Below are 18,967 nucleotides of genomic sequence, written 5' to 3'. Positions count from 1 at the left end.
ACCAAATCACACCACTCCTCTCTCCAAGAACCATCACTCTCTGACGCTCCCTTGCTCAGCTTCTCGAGAGATCGCCAAAGAAGCAGCGCGGGCACTCCGGCAGCAAGCTCTGCGGCGATGGGGTACACGTACACGCCGACGTACTACTCGGGCCTGCAGGACACCATCGCGTCGCTCTGCAAGTCCATCCTGCCCTCCTTCCGCGTGGGCCGGCGGCTCACCGCCGACCAGGCCGCGGCGCGGCGCCACGCCGAGCAGCTCAAGTGGCAGCAGGAGTCCTTCCATCGCATCCTCCACCTCGCCGCGCTCCACCGCGAGGGCATCGTCCCGGCCTCCGACGTCGCCGCCTTCCGCGGCAACATGCTCGCGGCGCTCGTCGCGCCGCCGCAGCACCCTGAGCAGCCCGCGGTGCTCCGGGACAAGCTCCTCTTCCTCCAGGAGCTCCTCTACGCCAAGTGCGTCTCCGCGTCGGAGTACAACGCGTCCAAGGCGCCCCTCGTGAAGCGGTTCTCCGCGTTCGGCGTCGTCGTCGACTGCCCCGACGCCGAGGTCTCAGGCGAGGAGTGGTCGGAGATCGACCTCCGTGACCCGCATCCCCCCGCCACTGCGGCGGCCTCCGACAAGCCGAAGCACAAGGCCTTCATCACGCCGTGGAAGAGCAGATCCAAGAAGGACCAGGACGTGAACAGCAGCGCATCAAGGCCACCGCTGGCCCCGGTGGACGCCAACAACGCGTCAGTCCTCATGGCCCAGAGCTCGCCGTCGGAAGCGGTGCTCTCCGGGAAGGCCGAGAAGGGGAAGAGGAGGCATCTGGCGGGGATGTTCCACAGCGGCGGCAATGGCACCGAGAACAAGGAGCCTGCGGGGGATGAAGGGGTCGACGAGAAAGAGACGGTGAAAGGTAAGAAGAAAAGCTCGTGGGGGTTCGATGGCATCAAGAAGTGGAAGAAAGCTGGCGCCTGTAACAGTGGCGAGGCGGCAGCCACCGGTGAGCAGCCGCAGCGTGCTCCTCCGCGCTCATCCTACAGCGAGTGCCAGCTGGAGGCGAGCCCCATGGCAGCTGCCTCTGGCCCGGATGCTAAGAGGGCCAAGACGAGGCTGCACTCGAACACGGATGATGACTCTGCTTCCGAGCTGCTGCGTGGTAAGGTAATGTGCATTGGTGACTCTCTCATCCTGTATAAGTTTGTTTCAAGAGGTAGCAGTGATGAAGTTACAATATGCATCTGGAATCACTGAAGGTTCTGGTGGAGAACACAAAGAAAGAGCTCTCAAGGATTCAGGCTGAGCTATCATCTACAAATCGGAATTTGAACTTCTCGTAAGTTGTAGTTCACTATGTTCTTTGTCAATGTAATTTCTTTCGATCTTCTGTTGCTCAAAGATGGAGTCTTGGATTTTGTAGGAATCAGCAGATCGATGCCATCTCAACAAAGCTTCCGGTGGACAAGACTGACCTCAAGCCCTTCTTCCCAAAGTAGATCACTGGACCATACATCATTCAGATTAGGCACATGATTTCTCATAACTGAGATGGTGACATTTTTTTTTTTTTTTGGCAGGGCATGGTGTGATCAGCACGGGGATGGCGTGATCACCGCTGCTAAGAAAGAGTTCAAGGAGCACGTGGAAGAGATGGAGAAGCAGAGGGACATCACTGGCAGTGAGGGCTGTGGCTACCTTTGAGGACATCGACCTTGATGACAACTTCAACCCCAAGGCCTTCTCTCAGCATCAGTCGGACTCAGCGGTGAAAGGGAAGAAAGTCAATGAAAGCCTCACCAGCAGTTTCACAAACCCCTTCTACAACGAGAAGAACCCGTTCTTGAACACAAACTACAACTGATACAATCATACAAGTGAATGATGTATCAGTTCGTTTATACCCGTTCTTGAACACAAACTACAACTGATACAATCATACAAGTGAATGATGTATCAGTTCGTTTATATTTTCATTACTGGTATAATGTTATTATTGTTGATCAGTTTTTCCTTTCTTTCCCGGTGACCTACCCGACATGGAACTTTGTCACATGGAAGCCTATACGGTCAACATACAGCTGATAATTCATTTGACTTCACAAAAGATAAACTGGCAGTTCTAGATAGAAATTCCTACAGTTTATATACAGTAGACATGTTATGCCACAAGATGGCACACCGGAAACTAATTGAGGTACCGCCTGCAGTATCTTGATCTACAAAAGCAAGGGATCCTCTGGCCTTCATCTTCCCGGTTAAAGTGGTAATCGTACGTAATTTCCTCCCCTGGGTTTATGTGCCGTTCTGCAAAGAACATTACCTGGATGAACATAGAAATAACAAGTGAGAACCCTGTACCTTAACATATACTCCCTCCGGCCTCTGCTCCAAATTGTAGTTCACTTTGGCTTTCTCAAACTTCTCTAACTTTAACCATGTTTTTAGAAGAATAATATATTAATATCTACAAGTTCAAATAAATTCTCTGTCGAAATAAAGCGTGTAGAATCTAATGAAACAAATTTGATGTTCTAGATGTTATTAGGTTCTTTTACAAACCTAATCAAAATTAAAGAAGTTTGACTTGGGACAAAAAAAAACAAAGTGAATTACTCCCTCAGTCCCAAATTAAATCAACTTCTAGAGCTATCCTAAGTATTTTAAGTTTGACCAAATTTATAGAAAAGAACAAGATGATTCTACGAATTTATATTTATTTTGGGATGGAGGGGGTACAATTTGAGTCGGAGGTAGGAGATATTTAGGTTTCTAACGAGGCTGATGCAAGGCATTTAGACTAAAATTTACAATGCAGAAGATAAATTTTATAAGGAAAACAAACATGCATAGGCAAAAGGAGTACCTTCTTTTCATTCCTGACAGAGATTATTTTCGCAACGCAGTTTGGCTGATCCAACAAAGATTGAACGAATTGAATGAATATAAAAGCATACATTAGAATAATAAGCAGTAACTGGATGAAGGTCCTGTTTGGAACACAGGTTCCATGCACACTAGAATCTCAAAAGAAGTCTCATGTTCCAAGGGCAGGTCTAAAGAATGTTCAAGCACAAGTTATTTACCTGGCATGAATGATTGACGAATCTTGCAATCCCACCTTTGCGGGTGGCATCAATAATATGCTCCCTGTCAATCTTAAAGAAATAACATGCACTCTTATATTGTTGCCGTTTCCCGGACTGGTATTCGATCTCTCTTTTGTCAGCAACCCGTTGCCCAACAATTTCACCCACATACTCTACAACCTGAAATATTTTTATGCAAGGCCTGAGAATGGTTTTATTTGCTAAAGGAAAAGGTCCAAATTACTCCCTTGAAGTTTGGCCAAGTCTGGATAACCCCCGAAACTAACATTTGGTCCGATTTACTACCCTCAACCATTTCAATTGGTCCAATTTGCCCCTTAACAAGATTTGTCTTTTTTTTTGTTTCTCTACAGAGAAGTTGAGTTTTAATTTCAGATTCTGTGAAGTGATAATGCATGTCATGATTTATTTATTTTTTAAATACATTATAAAATTTTCAGTGTTATGTTTGATACAATTTTGTATTTCTAGTATGAATTTATTATTAGATGTCCTAACCGGTCAAAATAATTATAAATAATATGATGTATATTTTTAACATAAATTATGGTGTCGGCTATAACCTCACAGATTGTGAATTTTTTTTTAAAAAAAAATCAACTTGAATGTGGAGAAACAGAAACAAAAAAAAAATCTTGTTAAGGGGTAAATTGGAACAAATGAAATAGTTGAGGGGACTAAACCAAATGAAAGGCTAGTTTTGGGGGTTTATCTGGACATATGCCAAACTTGAGGGGTAGTAATTTGACTTTTTACTAAATTCCCATATCAGTTGAATTACCATAGAGCCGCGTGGAATAAAGACTGATGTGTATAGACCAAGTCCATGTATGCCAGATTTGTACACAACCAAATGCTTCCACCCTTTTAACTGCTTGTAATGGATGTACTCCTTCTGAAATGGAAAAATGACATGCATGGAACATTAAGTGCTTTGTTCCAACAGTTGATTCTGTAATATTTCTCTCCATTAAAAAATGTAGGATGATTTAGTTTTGTCCTTTTTGAACCAGGAAAAACAGCAGGGGAGGCTCCCACTGTTAGATTTTATTAAGACACAAAAATAACCACAGTACAACACAGAAAAGAATCCTCCAGCTAAGCCTAAGCGAGGCAGGAGCAGAGCTTGTTTAAGACCAAGTTGTCCCATCCCCCGCCCCCCTGTTCATTTGGTCAAGCTCCACCACTTGTCCTAAGTCATACTTCTCTAACTTTGACCAACTTTATGGAAAAATATATTAACATCTAAATTACCAAATAAATGCATTATCAAGACATATTTCATGATGGATTTAATGAAACCAATTTGATGGTGTAGAGCACGTGCATTTTTCTACAAACTTGGTCAAAGAGAAGTTTGACTTAGTACGAAACTAAAACATCTTACACTTTGGAACTGAGGGAGTATGCTGCAAGCTATGATGTATCACTACAGTATATATACGAAGCTACACACTACAATGAAAGATAACTGAAAGAAAATACCTGTCCTGTTCCGCAAGGCTTTGAACCATTTATGCGTACCCAAGCATTTATCTGTTCTTGGGAAACACTGAACTCACCACTGTACTCTTCATATTTCTTATGGCTACTATCAGAAAAGCCTTCTCCCTTTCGGCCTTTAAAACCCTGTTTCAAATAACACATAGCTATACAGTCATACAGATATTGATTTACAGACAATAGAAATGTTCAAAAAGTAATACCTCTGTACGTGCACATGTCCAATTGTTGCTTCTCAAGTATTCTTTCTTAGGATTAACGTGACTAGAAAAATCAATGGCATGATCCATGCATCGCCCATAAAAGCCAACATTTTCATTGTGCTCACCTTCAGGCTCACTTTGCAGCAAACCCTGTTGAGATATAACAAGCAAACATGGACATGGAAAATATAAGCTCCACGAATGTAATATTAGATGCAACCATTGAGTCACAGACATTTTCTCTCTTTTTTCTGCGAGCATGAAATTGAAGATCTGAAAAATTACAAAAGGACCAACTATGATTTTACAACCAAACAAAGAAAAACAGAATGCTGAGAAAAAGAAACAGGAACCTTTTTGTTACTAATGGAAAGCACATGACTTGTATCATCCTAAAGAATCATGCTGCATGGAAACTATGTACAACAAAACACCCCCTTATTCCTTGCATTGCTTGAAGAACTTGCACAGAATTCAGGCATTCTGTGTGTCATTCCGGGTTTACATAATATAGAATATAAAAATAATAAGTTGTAACCAAAGTTTCAAACCATTTCCTATGAGTGTGTAGTAAGTAAAGGTAAGGGACACTTTTAGCAAAAAGAAAAAAAAAGGCATATGCACAGATATCATACCCTCTGATGTGCACACCAAGCATGAAAGAGTACCAAACAATTTACATCTCGGCACTTGATAAATGAGCCCCCAGTTCTGTGACATATTGAACATGCCTGATGAAAAAAGAATTGCAACAGTCAAGGTAAAGAAAAAGTTCATGAAGGGCCTGTCTGGATCCCATGAATTGAAACCAATATCTTGAAAGTGCTTCTCATTTTATTATCAGATTATTTTCCAATTCCTAGGAACCAAACATGGCCTAAGGGTAATTCCATGGTCAGAATATGCATGTATGGAACTCACAGTATTTCTCTTGGCAGGTGAAGCACCTGAAACATCAAAAGCACTCATTGTGGTGGCATTTGGGCATTTTGTGCCAGGTGTCCACAGCCCACAGACCATGTGAACCCACTGCATTGTTCGTGGTCCAAGCAAACTCGAATTGTGTTTAACAGAGGTCCACGAAGTGCTGGTGATGTTCTCAGCATTCATAATGCTATCCCCATGTGCACTGTCTACTGCATTTCGCAAGCCTGTTGCAGACAAAATGTTCAAAGCTTGTTGATTTGGAAGCACAAAATAAGTTATGATCGACACCTTCCCCATGTAAATACTTACTTGTACACTCACTGCTTGCATTTCCTAAGGAATCAACATAATTTTCTGATCTTTCTGTAGTCATCAAACCTTTGAGCAAACTTTTCAGAATGTTCTTGGTTTTCAGTGCCCTTGTCATAGCTCCACCTCCATAACCACACAGCACACAGACCTGGAAACAGATGCAATGAGAGACTGGTAGGCTGAACAAACTTCTTTTTTCTCGAACACGCAGGAGAGCTGCGTATCATTTCATTAAAAGGAGAAGAAACTGAACAAACTTCTTGTTCCCTAGAAACAATTATTTATTCTCTATGTGATGGATTTTAGGAAAACCAAAGGAAGGCTGTATCATGAGGGCCGGGGTCCGAGTAAAAAAGGTAGTAACATGAACAAATGTTTTCCCTAAGGCAAGACAGTACAGGGAATGGCCTACCGCCTACCACTAGAAAATGCTTGCAAAGTTTCAGTTAAGGTGGTTGGGTCCACAGTTCAGATCAGTAAGGCACAGATGCACTTAAACAGAACCAAAGTTGATATAAAATAAACTTTGTGCTTCTTTAATATATAATATGCAGCTCTCCTGCATGTTCAAGAAAAAAAAAACTTTTGTCCATGGAGTAGCGAATAGGATGCAGCAGCCACTTATATATATATTTTTTTAAAAATCACTGCATCCATGTAGACAGCTCCTTTTCCTTTTCCTGAAATCAAATCTGTGGATCAAGCAGATTGGAGATTTACTGATATACTTCCTCCATCCCAAATTATAAGACGTTTTGGCATTTCTAGATTCATAGCTTTTATTATGTATGTAGACATAATATATCTAGGTGCGTAGCAAAAGTTATGAATCTAGAAAAGCCAAAGCGTCTTATAATTTGGAATGGAGGAAGTATTATAAAGAAACTTGCCACTTTTGTAAAGTAACAACAGCTAGAAATATTGTTGGTACTGGTGAAAGAAATGACTAATTCCCTAATTATATTCTTTCTAGGTATCATATTCCCGAGTTCCAGTGTCAAAAAATTATTGTCAGTAAGCACCATATCTAGGTCCATTTGCAGGAAGAACCATCAAACGATATTTGTTTTTCAGCAGCGTGCTGAGCTCATAAATCATTGTGACATGCCATTTCCTTGGTTTTATTTCCTAAGGACAGCAAGAATGGGGAATATAGTTTTTTTAGGTAGTATATACTCAAAGCAAAGAAATCAATGTGCATAATTATGCTAAATAAATCACCACAAGGATGCATTCACTAATTTTGCTTACTGTGATCATGGTACTAGTCTTGCAGGGTCTGCAAAACCATTGACCTCTAGGAACTTTTAGAACACCATAGCAGGCTTGGTGCACCTACACAAAATACAGGCCTCTATAAATATGCAGTAATACTAGGGCACAGGTACAGAGTAGTATGAAATACTTTGATATAGCACTTGCTGCACTCTATCAATCGATTGCAAGGCTCCAGGTCTGAAATCGCACAAACACAGCATGGAGCATCTGAGCTGAGCCTTCCACTGTATCTGTACAAGATATTAAGCAGAATTTGTCAGATCAATTAGTAATGAAAGAAATTAGATAAACATAGGGTGTGCTCCCAAGACCATATCCTTTCTTGGAAAATAAATCCATAAGATGCATATAATAGAATCACAACCTCCTAGCATTCACTTCCTGGGCTAGCGCAGCATTGTCTTTGTCACTGCCAGAATAGCATGCTGATTTGCTTCCGAATTTCTTATGCCTCCTAATCCTAGTAAGAGATACACTTGTTCTTCGATTCTTAGTCCCTGTACATGGTTGGAATACTAGGTTAGTAAAATAAAAGTGTCGTTTATTAGTGCATCCTGATACAATTTTTATGTACAAAATACATTTGTTGCACATGTGAATAGTTAATACATAATCTGGGGTATGTATTTTTTCAGTGAAAACAAAAGAGCAGCAGTTATGTGGCATAGAATCAATTCTTGGTTGTGTTATGCTGTTTTAAGGAAAAAAATGGGTTTCTTACCAGTTCCGTAAGTTGTTGAAAAAATTAATTTAACTGTTTACTACATGGTGAACCACAATCAATCTTTTTTTCCTGAAATGACTTCAAAGTTTGTAAACATACTAAAAAGTGCTAACTACAGGGCATATAGAGAAACATCTTCCATCTTATGGAACATAATCGGTTTCACTAATATACAGCCAAGCATACTATGGTACTTTTCTCGTACCATTACTTGATGGTGATATTGACAGGCGATTTGTTTCCACATCTGTTAGACCAAGAGAGTCATCTTCTCCAATAACTGAAATGAGATGCCTTTTCATATTTCTAGTATTCTAAGAGAAAATCAAAGCAAGCTATATGCTCAAACTAGTTGAAAAGAATGTTCTCAAACCATACCACTAGATGTTCTTTTGTGGTGAGCCACATGTGACCTCAAATCATTAGATGAATACCTACTCCTTTTGGAATCCTGCAGTTCATATTCAGCTTGTGGACTGCAATTTTCATCATCAACGGAATACTTATCTATAGAATAATCTGAGCTGTTCACAGAACAATCTGAGCTTTTCTCCTCATACAAGTGGGTGCTTTCTGTCTTACAGAGTTTAACAGCATGGCATCTCTTAGCCTTTTTAAGAACCAGACTGAGAGGAACAATTTTGGGAGATTTCCGGTTATCGTTTGTAATCCCTGTAGCAATTAAACTAGAATCAATCCCACCAATTCCACTGCAAGCACCTTCACTGTTAGTGTTAGGTTCATTAACAATGCAATTCAGAGACACATATTTAGGCAGTTTGCGGACAAATGCTCGACTCCCTTCCTGGTGATGTTTTGTTCTATCCGGTGTGCTCATATCATCTACTAGCCTTTTTATATCAGTGGAATTTAATCCACCGAGAAAATTGCCCTTGGCATCTGGTTGCTCATCACCTTCGAAAAACTTGTTCTGGCTGTGAAGCCGTTTCACAGGCTTATTCAGATGCACAATAGGATGTTTCCGCTTGGTTCTCAACACCCTGCAAGAAAATGAGTTAACCTCATTTTGTGGTTGATAACCCCCCTTTTGGGACGACTGGGAACTAGCCCTAGTACAATCATCTGATTCAGAACCTTTAACAGGGCACCTCAATGTTCTAGTCTTTTTTGGCAGTTCAAAACAATGCTCCTCTTTATCCTTTTCTTCCAGTCTCCTTCCCTCAGAAATCTGATTACATTTGCGCTTCACTCTAGATGGGCCCAGCTCAGATTTCGCAAAACTATTTAGGGGTTCTTCACATCCTGTACTGGTAGGAACATAGCTGGATGCTGAACATTTCTCAATTCTTGATCCTTCATCACATAGATTTTTACGTTTGCTATGTTTAGCAGTAGAGGAGGATACATTGTTAAATTCAGGTGACGTCTGAAACTTTGTCACTATAATGCTGGACGATCCAGATGAGAAACCAAAATTTGGCTGTCCTTTAGATACTACAGAATCTCTATAGCCATCCTTTTTCTCTGCTACAGCTTTGGATGAACTGTCATCAGCCACTGAAGCTTCGGATACATTCTCCAGTCTCTCCGGTATAGCAATAGAAGGCTGGTTCATTACTTTATCGGAGACATCTTTACAATGAGAAGTTCGAGACAAGTTTCTTACATCTATTTTATTGCTCAAGCATTGGCATGTTAACTTCTCGTTCTCCCCCAGTGTGCAGCATCTGGTAGGCATTTGCAGCTGATGTTTGCCTTTAGGAGCAGCATGACCTATTTGGTCAATTCTGACATCACAGTGTTTTGTAAAGCCGCAACTAGACAAACATTTTGGGACTACAGAGTAGCAGCATCTTCCATTGCAACAAGAACCTCGTTCTTTTGTATTAAGAACATCATATAGAGAGTATTTTGTTAAGCTATTTGCTGCATGTCCCATAGAACTGTAATAAACAGAAGTACATGAATAGAAGCATGGAGATAGGTACAGAAGCACATTCATGAAGTATCAAATATGATGCAAATGTGGCTATGGTAAAAGAACTAAGTGCAGTAACATTTGTTAGTCGCTGAATTCTTACTCTTGGTAGTAGCAGAATTCTTACTCTCATCGAGAGAGGATGACACTAGGAGTTAGGGCAATTTTCTGGTTTATTTCTCACACAAATGTCATGCCAACCTGAGGGGTTGGGGATACATATTTATAGTCTGCTAGCCAGCCAAGCATATGCCAAGATGCTAAAACAGATGCTGTCCTAGATGCTAAGATGCCGTCCTAGCCAGTCAAGGATACTGTCCTTGATGGGCAGCAAGACCACCATGCAGCCACAAGGACCATATGCTGCAGCCCCACAAAGACCAGCCAACACAGAGACTTATCCCATCATTCTCCCCCTAAGTCTTGTGCGTCGTCTTGTGGGAAAATTGAACCATCCCGGTCCTGGAGCAGAGCTCAAGGAACTTGATCCTCCCAAGAGGCTTGGTAAGCAGGTCCGCAAGCTGGTCCTTGGTGTTGATATAGCTTGCCTTGATGCTCCCTTCCTCTAAACAGCCTCGGATGAAGTGGTATCTCACCCGGATGTGCTTATTTCGTTCATAGAAAACGGGGTTCTTTGCCAGGGCCAGAGTGGACTTGTTGTCCATCCTGAGCTCCACCGCTCTAGTGTCTCTGCCGAGGAGATCACCAAGCAGTCGAGCAAGCCAGAGAGCCTGAGTCGAAGCGGTGGAGGCCGCTATGTACTCGGCCTCCAGCTGGACAAGGCCACCACCTGCTGCTTGACCGACTGCCAGCTAACGAGGCACTTGCCGAGGAGGAAGAGGATCCCGCTCATGCTCTTGCTGGTGTCAATGTCGTCGGCGTGGTCGTATCGCTGTACCTGACGAAGTGTGCCGCCCCAGGGCACCTAGGGTATTAGAGGCCGTGGTCGAGAGTCCCCGCAACGTAGCGGGTGATCCTCTTCACAGCCTGCTGGTGCTCCGTCGTCGGTCGCTGCATGAACCGACTAATGTAGCCGACGGAGAATGCCAAGTCCGGCCGTGTGTGGACGAGGTAGCGAAGGCTCCCCACAAGACGCCGGTACTGCGTAGCGTCCATCTCCTCCGTCGTGCTGTCGCGGCTCAGCTTCAGCCTCTCCTCCATCGGAGTGAGAGCTGGGTTGCAGTCGGTGAGCCCAGCTAGCTCAACGACGCGCTTGGCGTAGGCGGTCTGTTGAAGCGTGATCCCGGAGTCATCCAGGTGCACCTCGATTCCCAGGTAGAAGTAGAGAGGCCCCAGATCACTCATCTGGAAGGTGGCCTTCATCTCTTCCTTGAATGCCGCCACCTCCGCATCCTTGGTGCTGGTGATCACCAAGTCGTCGACGTAGACACCCACCAGCAAAGCATTTCCTCCACTGCCCCGTCGGTAGATGGCCGCCTCGTGCGGGCTTTGCTCGAAGCCCATCCCCTTTAGCGTGGAATCCAACTTGGCATTCCACGCCCTCGGTGCCTGCCGCAAGCCATAGAGGGCCTTGCGTAGGCGGAGCACCTTGCCCTCCTTGTCGGGGATCGCATTTCCCGGCGGCTGGTGCACGTAGACCTCCTCCTTCAAGTCGCCGTTAAGGAACGCCGACTTGACGTCCATGTGATGAACACACCAGCCCTTCTGGGCAGCTAGCGCAAGGAGTCGCACCGACTCCATCCGTGCCACGGGAGCAAAGGCGTCGTCGAAGTCGACCCCCTCCTGCTGCACGAAACCTCGTGCCACCAAGCGAGCCTTGTGCTTGACGATGGCGCCGGCTTCATCCCTCTTCAGCTTGTACACCCACTTAAGGGTGATCGCGCGGTGGCCACGAGGAAGGTCAGCAAGCTCCCAGGTGCGGTTCTTCTCAATCGCATCCATCTCCAACTGCATCGCGGCGCGCCATGCCGCGTGTCTCGTGGCCTCATCAAACGATCGAGGCTCGCCGTCGTCACACGTAAGGTGCAACTGCGCCCCCAGGTCGTGAGGCACCAGTCCCGGCACCGGCTGGTCGCCGAAAAGGTTCTCCATCGTACGGTACCGCAACGGCTCGCCGTCGTGGTACGCGTCGATGCGCTCCTCGTCGTGAGAGAGCGGAGTAGCGAGCTCAACCGGGTTGTGCTCGACACGAGCTGGTGTTGGAGTAGACGTGCCCGGAGAGGTGCCTGTCGGTGCTGGAGTGCGTGGCAGTGCCGGCTGTGGTGGAGCCGGCGAAGAACTCATCGCAGCCGAGGTCCTGGCTGGAGAGCGTGGTGCTGTCGGAGTAGCAGGCGCCGGGGTCTGTGGAGGCTCGGGGACTGGGGTAGACGCGCTCGTCGAAGAAGGGCTGCCTACTCCCCCAGCTCCCTCGAAGTGAACGTACTCGATAGTGAAGTCGTCGTACGTCGGAGCCGAGCCGTCGTCCACCGCCTTGTCCCACGCCCATCCTCGCCCTTCGTTGAACACAACGTCGCGCGCCGTGCGCACACGCTGTGTCTTTGGGTCGAGGATGCGGTAAGCCTTCGAGCCCTCCGCGTAGCCGATGAACACTCCCGGAGTGCTCCTGTCGTCGAGCTTGCTGATGTGGCCAAGCTCCTTGGCGAACGCAAGGCAGCCGAAGACCCGCAAGTGGGAGACCGCCGGCTTGCGCCCATGCCAAGCCTCGTACGGCGTCCTGCCGTCGAGCGCCTTGGTAGGCGAGCGGTTGAGGATGTAGACGGCCGACACCACCGCCTCTCCCCAGAAGACAGTCGGCATCCCCCTCTGCTTGAGAAGGGCCCGAGCCATCCCCACAACCGTCTGGTTGCACCGCTCGACGACGCCGTTCTGCTGCGGGCTGTACGGTGCGGAGTAGTGGCACTGAATGCCCTTATCAGCACAGTACGACGCGAATTCAGTCGCCGTGAATTCGCCGCCATTGTCGGTGCGCAACACGTGCAGCTTGCGGCCGCACTCCGCCTCCACAGCCTCTCCCTTGCTGCCGAGGACCATTACCCACATGTAGCGGGAGAGGTCGTCGACGAGCAGCAGGAAGTAGCGTCGTCCTCCTGGTGTGGCCGGTGTCACCAGGCCACACTAGTCCCCGTCCACAAGCTCGAGCCTCTCCTTGGCTCGAAAGTTCGCCCGCTGGGGAAAGGGGAGTCGCCTCTGCTTCGTCAACACGCAGACGTCGCAGAGCTGCTCCACATGGTCGAGGCACGGCAGGCCTCGCACCATCTCCGTGGCACTGAGCCGCTTCAGAGCCTCGAAGTAAAGGTGCTCGAAGCGCTCGTGCCACTGCCACGCCTCGTCGTCCCGACGAGTAACGAGACAGAGGGGTTGTGCCGCCTGCACGTTAAGGACGTAGAGTCGATTTGCGCTTCTGGTTACCTTGGCAAGAAGGCGACGACGTCGATCCCAAATCCTCATGACTCCATCCTCAACCACCACGCGCGAACCGTTCTCATCCAGCTATCCCAAGCTGATGATAGAGTTCCTCAACGCGGGGATGTAGTAGACTCCGGTGAGCAGCCTGTGCTCACCGGACACGGCGGTGAGGATAACGGAACCGACGCCCTTGATCTCCACGCCGGAGGCATCCCCAAACTTGACGGAGCCTCGGACGCTGGAGTCAAGCTCGATGAAGAACTCCCGTCGACCGGTCATGTGATGGGTGACGCCGGTGTCGAGGCACAACCCGTCAGTCTAGTCGTTGCCGAAGCCGTCGCCGAGGAGGGCGTGTGCTTTTGGCTCGTCAAGGTGGAGGAGAGCCGCTGTAGCCGGTGCCGCTGGAGGTAGCTCGATGCTTGCATGTGCCATGAACAGAGCTGGCTCCTCCTCCGCCTGTGCGACGTGGGCCTGGCCGCGTCGTGGCTGTCGACAGTCTTTGGCCCAATGGCCAAGCTGGCCGCAGTTGCGGCAGGTGTCGTCTCGTGCCGGCTTGTGCTTGCCAGCGGCGCCGCTCTGGGCGCCTCCGTGGGCATCACCCTCGGCACGTCCTCGCGCCCCGGCCTGGGCGTCTCTGCGCGCCTTGCGCGGCTTGCCACGCTTGCGGCCGCCTGTCACGGAAGAAGGCTCCCCCTTCTTCCGGTCATCTTGGCAGGCAACCCACTGTTCCCGAGTGAGAAGGAGCTTCCCGCCAGTGGTGATGGGCCCCGAGAGAGACTGTGGCTCATCGCTGTCGACGACCTTGAGGCGACCTATCGCCTCCTCGATCGACATCGTGGAGAGATCCAGCAGAGACTCGATCGAGCGAGCCATCTGCTTGTACTTCTCGGGGACGCAGCGGAAGAGCTTTTCGACAGCTCTCTCCTCGCCGTAGGTGTCATCGCCGAACTGCACCACCTTCTGCAACAGTGTTGAGACGGAGAGCAAAGTCATCAACATCCTCACCTGGCTTGAAGGCCAGGTTCTCCCACTCCTTGCGAAGTGCCTGCAGTGTGAACTTACGGGCGCAGTCGCTGTCGATGCGTGCCGCAGCGATGGCATCCCAAGCCTCCTTGCAGTCCGCTTGTTGGTAAGCGAGAACTGCATCTTGGATGGGACTGCAGCGATGAGGGCATCCAGCGTCCGTCGATCCTGGTCGTAGTCGACGTCGCCGTACCGGACTGCCACCCACATGTGCCGCACATGGAGCTTTACCCTCATCACCGTAGCCCACTCGACGTAGTTGGTCTTAGTGAGGGTAGGCCACCCACCGCCGGGGCCGACGTCTCTAACAACAGCCTGGAGCCCGTGGTAACCACGGTACCGATCCGGGGAGAGAGAGCCACGCTGCCTATGAAGGCCGCGCTCTCCATCGACCCGTCCGCCACCGTTGCCGTGCGCGCCTCCTCCAGGAGCGCCACCGCCGTGCGCGCCTCCTTCAGGAGTGCTACCGCCGTGAGCGCCTCCTCTAGGAGCGCCGCCGGCGCGTCCGCGCCTGTCTGGGCTGCCACTGCACTCGTGGGCGTGCGCGGCTACCCACTGCGCCGCCCGCGCTCGCGATGCCTCCCTCCCCAGCAGCTCGAGGTCCACGTTGGCGCTGTCGTCAGCAGCAATGGAGCTGCTGATGCTGCCGCGCAGAGCCTCGACCTCCTCCGCCGCCGCACGCGCTGCATCCGCCGCCGCTTCCACCTCCGCTCTGGCTGCTGCCAGCTCCGCCGCTGCCAGCTTCGACGCCCTTGCCGCCGCCGCAGCGGTCTCTGTCGCCGCTCGCTCGCGTTCCTCTGCCGCTGCAAGTTCGGCCTCCTGCCGACGCCGCGTGCTCGAGGCGACCGAGCGTTGAGACTGTCCCACGGACATGACGCGCTACGGGGGGCTGCTGCGTGGGGAGAGGGCTGCTTCAGACGAGCTGCGCAGAGGGAGAGGAGTGAGCAGGAGCGGCCGGAGTTGCTGCTGCTCCCCGCTGGGGCTGTTGCGTGGCTGGGAAAGGAGATGAGCAGGAGATGCTAATGCTACAGGATAGTACGACTCCGATACCACTTGTTAGTCGCTGAATTCTTACTCTTGGTAGTAGCAGAATTCTTACTCTCATCGAAAGAGGATGACACTAGGAGTTGGGACAATTTTCTGGTTTATTTCTCACACAAATGCCATGCCAACCTGAGGGGTTGGGGATACATATTTATAGGCTGCTAGCTAACCAAGTATATGCCAAGATGCTAAAATAAATGTTGTCCTAGATGCTAAGATGTTGTCCTAGCCAGTCAAGAATGTTGTCCTAGCCAGTCAAGGATGCTGTCCTTGATGGGCAGCAAGACCACCATGCAGCCACAAGGACCATATGCTACAGCCCCACAAAGACCAGCCAACACAGAGACTTATCCCATCAACATTAAAATCAAGATTTAAGTACTAAGAGAATTATACTGTTTCCCGATCCAAAATAAAAGTCCGTTAGGACATCGAGACGGTCTCGAATATTTCACATTGACTTGCAATGTAAATGGAAACATGTTGCTTTAATTTTTGGGAAAATTGGTTCTGTAGCATCGAAAGATCGCGACTTCCGTAAAATACCACTGAAAGACATCGGTCCTGTAAAATACCACTGAAAGGTGCACACGTGAACTGAAAGTACCATTCTGTTATATTTGAGCGTTAGGTCTGTTAACTTATACCAAAATACCCCCAAACCGTTACAAGAGCTCTAAAAACATAAGAATCAAGCCCCAAACCGGTACCGGAGCTCTAAAAACATAAGAATGAAGTACAGGGGTGAACTGACAGCATTTCAACACATACAAGTCACCATATGCACTAAATATTGACCAAGCACATGAAAAATATTCTGGTTCAACGCATGGACTAATATTGACCAACACATCTTGCAAGCACATGGCCAAACAAGTTCACACTACAGGAACCATATTGGTCTGGTCCAACACATGCAGAACAACACATGCCCAAAATAGGTTCAGTACATGACTTTTTCATACAGCAACAGTTCAATAAAATGCGTAATCTAGTTTATAACCAAACAACCCCAGTGATAGTCTAGTTTATAACAAATAAATGCGTAATCTTCACATTCTTCTGATGAATATCGGACTTAAATCTTCATATGCTGGTTTCAGTACCAGTTTGCAAATTACTCATCAGATTACGGAAAGTCTGGGAAAGGAACACTGAAGTTTCAGCTGATCAACCAGCGCCAAGACTTTTCATTTGCATTGTTCACTGGTGGACTCTCGAATGTCAGTTACTGCATAAGGCGAATCTAGCTTAGAAGGTCCAATTGCAACCACGCACGCTCTCAAATTTCTCGTGTTGGCTAGATGACTGTAACATGGACAAGTGGCTATGTTATCAATGAAGCATATCCCTTTGTCGAATGGGGAATAAAATGGAGCCCCCCGGTACGCACTGCAGCTGGCACCGTCACTTTTGGTCGTGATAGCATCTGCGGTATGGCTTATATGAACATTCTATCCAGTACTGCAGAACAAAAATGTTCAATGGAAGAAAAATGCAAAATTCTATTCGTTAGATATTTGCTGGAGACATGAAATGCTAATTTTGGTAGCCTGTTGTCCCAATTTAGTTTGAGTCCCTTCTACTGTATTTAGTAAGCCTCCAAGCTTTTACCTGATAGGCAAGAAACTGCAGGATTCAGAGAATCTTTTACTGGGTTATTTTCAGTTTGTTACCTGAATTGTCTCACTGTACTTGTGCAGGAGAACCTGCTCGTTCTGTTGGTTGGAGAGATCCTGGTTTCATACACACAGCTTTCCTAACAGACTTATAGCCAAATAAAGAGTAAATTCTTGCCTCCTGTCGTACAGTAAGTTCTCTCAGATTCCAACACTAGTGTCCAATATGGAAATATGGACTGAACACATTTTTAACAGTTTGGCATTCTCCTATCTATTAGCAGTGCAAAAAAAATTAGCACTGCTTCCAGATGCCCTTTCTCATCGGTGACCATCCTCATACCACGTGAAATCGCACACACAAATCGGACTTCGTAACTAATTTCAGTTGTACTACGAATCATGAAGTAGATAACTAGGGTTTCATTCTTACCCGTCAGGGATCTTAGATTGATGCATTGTTCCACCGCATGCGCACTGGGGGAGTCACGGCCGGCGCAACACGCAGTCGAGGAGGAGGAGGTGTTGGACGGCGCAGGCGGCGCGGCCTCTGCGTGACGAGCGGCCCGCGGCGGACGGCACGGCCTCCACACGGGGAGCGGACTGCGCGCGAAGAGGAAGCCGCGGCGGCCGGCGTAGGAGGCCCTCGGAGCTCCCAGGCGGCCGGCAGACGGGCGGAGGCGGCGCGGCCTCCGCACGACGAGCGGCCCGCGGCGGACGGCGCAGGCGGCGCAGCCTCCGTGCGAGTACCAGCCCGCGGCAGACGACGCGGCCTCCACACCGGGAGCGACCTACGCGAGGAGAGGAAGCCGCGGCGGCCGGCGCTGGAGGCCCTCGGAGCTCCCAGGCAGCCGGCGGACGGGCGGAGGCGGCGCTCCCAGGCAGAACCGAGCACGGCGCGGCTGTCTCACTTGCGCGGCGCAGCTCCCGTATGAGGACAGGGATGAGGATAAGGCAAGGGCAAAAATGTCACTTAACTTTTGGAGTCTAGGTCAAATTAACGCTCCTGAGTGTAAAACCTGACGGAGTGCTATTTTTAGTTTACGGTGACAACTTTCAGTACTATTTTACGGAGCCAAACTCTTTCAGTGGTATTTTATAGAGGTCGCAACCTTTCGATGCTACAGAACCAATTTTCCCTTAATTTTTCATGACGAATCTAATAACATCATTTATGTCAATTTGTATTATGTTTTAGATATGGATGGCTAAGTTAAAAAGGTTTGACTGACAAAAATCCTAAATGGACTTTGGGATCAGATCAAGTACGGAGTACATAATGGTAAAACAATAGTTGCAAAAAAGAGAAGGAAAAAAAGGAAAGACAACCCAGATAGATCCCTATCGCAAAGCGTTGTGGCATCTTAGTCTGGCACAAATGCTACCATAAATATAGCCTTGCAATCAGGAAAAAAACAGAAAGGATATTATAATTTGAATTAAAGGATGGGAAAAGTGTGGCAGACCCCTGAACTATTAGAGCATCTCCAAGAGTTCCCATATCCAACATTTAAAGTCAGAATTAAGGTTTATACAACAAAAATTGCCCTCCAATAACCCCCCTATCCAACATCATATATTTAGTGGTATCCTAAATCACCCCCCCCCCCCCCCCCCCCCCCCCCCCCCGGTTCTCTCTCTCTCCCCCTCGAATTTGGGGTGATATGTGTTGTCTACCTTGTATGTTATGGAACTGTTAGAGGAGAGAAGTATTTATGGGGGATTTTTTTATTAGGATGCCCCTATATCAGAATATAGGGGAATTAAATTTAGGATGACTTGTGGAGATGCCCTTAGGGTGACTCTAAACCCCTAAACTATAAAACTTTCACAAACAATTAAAATTAAATTATGGTATGTAAGCTGCTAGAGTAAATAACTAGATGTTATCTAAAATGGGGAAAAAAAACAAATAACCAGAATAAGGCAGGAATTGA

The 18,967-nt window shown here is 47.7% G+C and overlaps 2 protein-coding genes and 1 pseudogene across 4 annotated transcripts in view; 1 reads left to right on the top strand and 2 right to left on the bottom strand.

Moving 5' to 3' along the window:
- The first annotated feature begins 98 nt into the window (after positions 1-98).
- Positions 99-1,848, top strand: LOC136542265 (uncharacterized; annotated as a pseudogene).
- Positions 1,849-1,963: 115 nt separating this feature from the next.
- The window catches only part of LOC136542264 (uncharacterized), a 17,651-nt gene continuing 647 nt past the window's right edge, over positions 1,964-18,967 (bottom strand). Inside the window, exons 3-16 of one of the 3 annotated variants that reach the window (XM_066534610.1) lie at positions 8,418-9,943; positions 8,245-8,319; positions 7,680-7,812; positions 7,443-7,545; positions 7,289-7,372; positions 6,035-6,185; positions 5,720-5,949; positions 5,434-5,529; positions 4,799-4,948; positions 4,578-4,721; positions 3,874-3,987; positions 3,069-3,251; positions 2,849-2,893; positions 1,964-2,305 (exon numbers count right to left, since the gene is read on the bottom strand). In XM_066534610.1, coding sequence (XP_066390707.1) covers positions 2,171-2,305; positions 2,849-2,893; positions 3,069-3,251; positions 3,874-3,987; positions 4,578-4,721; positions 4,799-4,948; positions 5,434-5,529; positions 5,720-5,949; positions 6,035-6,185; positions 7,289-7,372; positions 7,443-7,545; positions 7,680-7,812; positions 8,245-8,319; positions 8,418-9,939 — 3,165 coding nt within the window. In that variant the 5' untranslated portion in view covers positions 9,940-9,943 and the 3' untranslated portion in view covers positions 1,964-2,170. The remainder of the gene's footprint in view (positions 2,306-2,848; positions 2,894-3,068; positions 3,252-3,873; positions 3,988-4,577; positions 4,722-4,798; positions 4,949-5,433; positions 5,530-5,719; positions 5,950-6,034; positions 6,186-7,288; positions 7,373-7,442; positions 7,546-7,679; positions 7,813-8,244; positions 8,320-8,417; positions 9,944-18,967) is intronic. The other 2 variants (XM_066534611.1, XM_066534613.1) reach the window with 2 other exon arrangements.
- LOC136544314 (uncharacterized) overlaps positions 18,910-18,967 on the bottom strand; it is a 23,747-nt gene continuing 23,689 nt past the window's right edge. Inside the window, exon 16 of the mRNA XM_066536519.1 lies at positions 18,910-18,920. Within this exon, the coding sequence (XP_066392616.1) occupies positions 18,910-18,920 (11 nt within the window). The remainder of the gene's footprint in view (positions 18,921-18,967) is intronic.

Source organism: Miscanthus floridulus, chromosome 3 (genome assembly GCF_019320115.1).
Source record: "Miscanthus floridulus cultivar M001 chromosome 3, ASM1932011v1, whole genome shotgun sequence".
In the NCBI taxonomy this organism is placed as follows: domain Eukaryota; kingdom Viridiplantae; phylum Streptophyta; class Magnoliopsida; order Poales; family Poaceae; genus Miscanthus; species Miscanthus floridulus.
The sequence above is the reverse complement of the archived record's forward strand: the minus strand, read 5'-3'. Positions and strand labels throughout refer to the sequence as shown.